Below are 6,807 nucleotides of genomic sequence, written 5' to 3' on the forward strand. Positions count from 1 at the left end.
CCATTAAGAGCTTCCTGATGATTGACAGGATCGGGTGCATTGTCAATGTTATCAATGCTGTAATGTACTTGAGCTTGAAACCAAGGACATTCAGCTGCATAGTAATTGCTTGCATTGTCAATGATCTTTGCAGAGGGCCTTCGAGATCGAGGTGGCAGAGTTCGTCGGTCAGATTCTGATGCTGACTCTTCCAGCTCACGATAAACATCATTAAATTCTGCATTCGCATCATCATTTGAGGAATCCGAGAGAGGAAGCGATGAAGAAGCTGATGGCAATGAGTTTTCGGATGACTGAGTAGAAGATGACAATTGAGAAGATGACGAAGTGCTCATATCTCCCATTGTAGCGGAGTCCTCAGAATTCATTACAGCATGTATATCAACAAGATCTTCTGATGAAGGAAGAAGTCGATCTGTTGTATCATCCAAAAAATCATAACTGGAAGTCGAATGAGGATCATTAAGTGTGCCAGGAAAAATTTCTTCTGAAAAAATCACATCAGTGCTGAGAATCATGCATGATTGTATTGGATCCCATAGCTTGTACCCACATCTATCAACAAGATATCCAACAAAAATACACCTTCGACTTCGTGGATCAAACTTGGACACTTGTGGAGATATTACCTTAGCAAAGGCCTGACATCCAAACACTTTAAGAGATGATACATTTGGTCGATGTCCCATCCATAACTCATATGGAGTAGAGTGAGGCATAGATGTTGAAGGAAGACGATTTTGTATGTAAACTGCAGTATGGACAGCTTCTGCCCAGAAGCTTGCATCAAGACTACTCTCAGTAAGCATTGTTCGTGCTGAATTATTTGTGGTTTGATTCTTTCTCTCTGCCAGTCCATTGAGTTGTGGCGTATAAGGTATCGTCAACTCACGTTTGATTCCAGATTGCTTGCAAAAACTTTGAAATTCAGAGCTCAAATATTCTCCACCATTATCAGAGCGAAAAACTTTCATTTTGTTTCCAGTATGTAATTCTGCCATGCTCTTGTATTGAAGAAAACATTGGAATGCTTCAGACTTTTTCTTGAGGAAGTATATCTCTGTCCATCTACTGGCATCATCAATGAAAGTCATATAATAGTGGCTTCCTCCCTTGGACATTACTGGTATCGGCCCACAGAGATCTGAGTGTACTAATGCCAATAATTCCTTAGATCGAGGTACACTGCGGTGAAAAGAACGTCTCTGATGCTTGCCAAAGATGCAAGCTTCACAAGTGCTCATGGTGGGACTGTTATCCAAGCTGAGACCATCAACTAACCCTTCAGAATGGACTTGCTTGATTAGTCTGAAATTGGCATGCCCAAGGCGTTTATGCCAGAGATCCGCATTGCTGTTGCTAGTGGCAATAAGAACTACATGCTTGATTTCAATTGCTTCTGTAAGATAATAGAGTGATTGTCTTCTCATACCTTTGGCAATGATGCTGCCAGTTTCTTCTTGGCGAATGAGGCAAGAATTTGCAGTAAACTCCACTGTCATGCCCATATCTGTCAACCGTGCTATTGAGATCAGATCTCGCTTGAGGTTGGGAACGTATAATACTCCTGATAGTCGAAATGTATCACCAGTAGAAAGTCGGAACTGTATATCACCTACTCCAGCGATCACATGTTCAGAGTCATCTCCCATTTGTACTGTGCGTTGAAACATGCATGGTTTATAGGAAACAAACCAATCATAATGGAAAGTCATATGTTGATTAGCACCGGAGTCAAGAATGAGATTGTCGACAAGATGAATATCACAATGATGATCTTCCTTTGTATGTACATTGTGCATACGTGCCTTTTCATGAGATTGACTGAAACCTCCAGATTTGAGTTCTTTAACCTCCTTCTCTAGATCTGCCAGTTTCTTTCTGCATTCAAATTCAAAATGGCCATCTATGTTGCAATAATGACACTTACCCTTGCGTCTCATGGGCCTGGGATTCATAGATGTTCTCGGTGCTGTATGGGAGATCATTGCATGATCGTTGCTTCTCGGTACTGTGTTAGAGATCAATGCATGATCGTTGCTTGAATTGGCTGTCTTTATAATACCCAAATCGATCCTCATAGTCTCTTCCTCATAGAGAGCATCTGCCGTTTGCTCCCAGCTGAGATTCTTGTTAGTCATCAAGGAACTTCTGAAATTATGCCACGAACTAGGAAGCGACTGATACAACTTGAGCTTCTGTTGCTCAAGGGGTACTTTGTAATCATCTCCTGAACAAGCTAGCTGATTAAAGAGTTCTTTCATCATGCGTATGTGGGTACGCAAATCCTTGCCATCTTCATAATGCAGATTATCAAGCTTATGAAATATATGCAATATTTCAACCTCAGAGTGTTTCTCATACCTCTGAATGAGCCAATCCCAGAGGATCTTGCTTGTGTCGCATGAAGCCTCCAGAATGATCTCCTTTTTCAAGCTTAGCCCAATTGCAGCTAAAGCTTTATCTTCTCTGGCCTGCCACAACTTGGCTTCTCCGTCAGCGTTAGGCTTCAACTCAGTTCCACTCACAATGGCGAAGTATCCTTCACCCTTGAGGTATAACATCATCATGCGTTTCCAAGCATGAAAGCTTGTTCCATCGAAGATAGGAACTAGGCGATGGAGGGAGCTGGACGTAGAGACGACATGGCTCTGATACCAATGAAACAATTCACAACATAAACCAGAATACGAAAGATAGAGTTCAGAGTTCTTTTCGTAAAAATTACGTAGAATGTATACATGCTCTTATAGAGCTTGATCTCTCAATCATCGCCTATGATTTAGGCAGCAGGCTTGTGCAATCTTTGAATGCTCAACCTCCCTCCATGTGATACAGGGTGGTGCTTGCAATAAATACGTGCACGATGTCATCACGTGAAGTTCTATCATTGACTCGCCTCAACGTTGCCGCCGGATTAGCGGGCCTCTACATCATCAGGTCGGAGGTTGAAGAAGCAGCAAATTTTCCCGTCGGGATTCCTCTGGTCATCCAAGATCGACAGTTTTACGAAAATGGATCGATCAACTTTCCTAACATTGGGATTCTTCCCGATGTTCATGCGCAGTGGTGCTCGGAGTATTACGGTGACACCATTCTGGTGAATGGGAAGGTGTGGCCTTACCTGAAGGTGTTTCCTCGCTCGTACCGCTTTCGGGTGCTCAATGGCTGCAGTGGAAAGCATATCAATGGGAGACTCGAGTCTGGGATTCAGTTATCAGCCGAATCTATTGTTTGTGTCAATCAGGTAGACGAGTACAACAGGTAGCTTTTGAGCTTTGTTTTTTTGTCGTTGAGTTAAAAGCAAGCATGAGGATTTGAGATGTAGATACGAATGCATTTCAGTCGATTTGTGTGGGAAAGTTGCTCTTAATAATCTATGTTGTAGCTTAACAGGAGCTCATTATTTATGGCGATTCATTCATGTGTAGCTTCCTTGCTGCCTTGCAGGTGCTTTGTTGGAGGTCACGCAGCTATTATCATTGCTCTAATCACCTTTGTTGAACCAGACTGCCACAACAGAAAAGAAGGTTGAGCTTGAGGGCCCTAGGCTTGCTTGGATCAGCAGAGTGCTTTCAAAAATCCACTTTCGAGGTTCCTCGGTTTTCTTACATTATGAATTGCGATTATATTCAGCTTTATCCTAATTTTTTATGAATTCTATACATTATGAAAACCATAGAGAGAAATGAAAACCATTATACATTACTGAAACATATTAGGATACAGAATCATTTTAACACATTCTTTTTAAAATCAAGCATATAAGCTATGAGTCATTAGGATACAGAATCATTTTAACACGTTCTTTTTAAAATCAGGAAACACAAGCTATGAGTCATCAAAAGACATTGTTAGATATGTTTGGCAGCAAGCCTACATCTCAAGAATCCCCAGCCATTAGTACTCATGAATCAACTATGCATGATCTTTTTGGATCTAAGGGTGAGGAGATCAATGATGAAACTGAAACTGAAAATGATGATCTAGGGCATGATATGGAATTGTTTGGGATTGCTGAGGGTGAGGTTAACTCAAGCGTAGATCCTTCTACCAGAGAAAAGAAAAAAGAGGTCACAAGAGAGTTCAAGAGAGAGTGGATGATCAAGTGGCCATTTTTGAAGGTCGTCATCTTTGAGGGAAGGGAAGTCTTAAAATGTGAGTGGTGTGATAAATATAAAGTCCAAGGGCCTTGGGGAAAAGGAAATGGATGCACAACTTTGCAGTTGACAGCCATTAAAAGACATGCTAAGGCAAATGATCATCACTTTGCCAGGCAAAGATGGATTAGTGAAAAAGGAAAGATGAAGCTACCTCAACACTCACAAAAAATGATGGATGACAATAAAGATAGGATCATCACTGTGATGAAGTTAGTGTACTTTATTGCACAAGAAGACTTGGCTATTAGCAAATATGAAGCACTTTGCTCTTTGGGACATAGTTTACATCTGCCAAATATGCCATTGAGTAGTGAATACTCATCCTACACTAACATGGTCTCGGGCAGAGGGTTTCTTCTATCAATATCTGAGGCTCTATTTACTTGTCAAAGACATGCTATGTCATCGAGTCCATTTTATGCATTGATGCTAGATGAGAGCATTGACAGGGCATATGAGAAACATCTGATTGTTTATATAACATATCTTTCTAAAGCTGGAAAAGGCACATGTTGTACAGAGTTTGTAAGGCTCCTTATTGTGGAAGATGGATGTGCACAAACAATGTTTGATGCAGTCAAGGTACTTATGGGAGCTTATGGGCGAAATGAATTTATCTCCTCAATGGTTAGTTAGCATAGCAACTGATGGTGCAAGTGCTATGATTGGATGCCATGATGGTCTTGTGACAAAGTTACAGAGAGAGATTGCTCATCTGGTGAGTGTACACTGCATAGCACATCGGGAGGCTCTAGCAGTAGCAAATGCATCAAAGGAATTTTCCTTTTTATCATACATTGATAAAATTGCAAATAGAATCTACTCATGGATACATGCATCACAACTTAGGCACAAGTCGTTTCATAGTTTTGTTCAAGCAATGAATATGGATGATGTCCAAGTGCTCAAGATTCATGATGTGCGATGGCTTGCTAGGGGTGATGTCATGATGAGGCTCATAAGTCTTATGCCTGCTATTTTGAGCTTTTGGAAAGAAGGTGCATTATCATGGTATAATAAAGCAAGAATTTTTAAGCTTCAGTTTTGCATTCATATGCTGGCGGACATTTTACATGATCTGAATCTGCTTAACAAAAAGTTTCAAGAAGAAAACATTGATTTGACATCTCTAGGAGTAGCAATTGATGTCACTATTAAATCTTTGCAAAGGAATTTTTTGCGGGATAGCATCTCAAAGGATACAAATGTTGCCAAGTTTATTGCCAAGTCCATTGGTGGAACCTTGGATCATGAAACAGGCGAAGGAAATGTGATTGTGCATCAGTTACGATATGCTCAAATTCCAGGCAAGGACAACAAGGGTAATGCATTGGATACAGGAGGAGTGGACTTGGATAGTTGCACTGCTATTGCCAAAGAATTTGCACAGAAAGTCATTGATTGCTTGGATGCAAGGTTTCCTGACTTACCTTTGTTTAATGTAATCAAGCTTTTTAGTCCTCAGCACTATTCACAAGATATCTTGGTAAGGGAGTCGACGACAAAAACATGGCTACAAAGGCTCCTCGACAAATTTGGTGGTCACATTATGGATGCTTCAGGTTGTACAAATGAGCTACACATGTTTGTTGATACTCTTAATGCAGGTTGTGAAGGCTTGTTAATGAAGGATGCTTGGAGAGTATTTTCATCTACACTAGATTGGCAAGCAACTTATCCTAATATGATGTGCTTATGGCAAATCATCCTCGTTGTTCCAGGAAGCTCAGTTGCATGTGAACGCGGATTCTCAAAGCAAAACCTTATTAAGAGTTCTCAAAGGACATGCTTGAAGATAGATACCTTAGAGGCTTTGATGAGAGTCTCATTAATTGGCCCTGAAGTATCTTGTGGTGATTGGCAAAATGTATATGAAATATGGGAGGATGCTAAGAAAAGAAGAATCATGGATTTGTAGTTTTTCGAAATTGAATCCTTTTCGTCTTCCAAATGCCATTGATGTTTTAGTTATATGTATGATTTATTCTATAGACTATAACTCTAGTTTAGAAGTAAAGGTGAGGTTACTGAAGCCTAACTTAAGATTAAAAGCTTTATTTTGAAGCTTAATTTAAAAGCTTCATTTTGAAGCTTAATTTTTTTTTAAAAACTTCATGGAAAATTTTTAAGCTTCAAAATGAAGCTTTTAATCTTAAGTTAGGCTTCATGGAAAATTTTTAAGCTTCAAAATTAGGCTTCAGTTTTATAACCTCGCCTTTACTTCTAAACTAGAGTTATAGTCTATAGAATAAATCATACATATAACTAAAACATCAATAATAAAGGATTCTGGCATTTGGAAGATGAAAAGGATTCAATTTCGAAAAACTACAAATCCATGATTCTTCTTTTCTTAGCATCCTCCCATATTTCATATACATTTTGCCAATCAACACAAGATACCTCAGGGCCAATAAATGAGACTCTCATCAAAGCCTCTAAGGTATCTATCTTCAAGCATGTCCTTCGAGAACTCTTAATAAGGTTTTGCTTTGAGAATGCGCATTCACATGCAACTGAGCTTCCTGGAAGAACGAGGATGATTTGCCATAAGCGCGTCATATTAGGATAAGTTGCTTGCCAATCTGGTGTAGATGAAAATACTCTCCAAGCATCCTTCATTGACAAGCCTTCACAACCTGCA

At 39.8% G+C, this 6,807-nt stretch overlaps 1 protein-coding gene across 1 annotated transcript; it reads left to right on the forward strand.

Annotated features, from left to right (window-relative positions):
* The first annotated feature begins 5,109 nt into the window (after positions 1 to 5,109).
* LOC147881719 (uncharacterized) lies at positions 5,110 to 6,081 on the forward strand. The gene has a single exon (XM_087401302.1). The coding sequence runs from the start codon at positions 5,110 to 5,112 to the stop codon at positions 6,079 to 6,081; it is 972 nt and encodes a 323-aa protein (XP_087257428.1).
* The last annotated feature ends 726 nt before the right edge of the window (positions 6,082 to 6,807 follow it).

This window comes from Dipteris shenzhenensis, chromosome 30 (assembly GCF_047967505.1).
Source record: "Dipteris shenzhenensis isolate YYH24624 ecotype China chromosome 30, Dip_SZ_1.0, whole genome shotgun sequence".
Lineage (NCBI taxonomy): Eukaryota > Viridiplantae > Streptophyta > Polypodiopsida > Gleicheniales > Dipteridaceae > Dipteris > Dipteris shenzhenensis.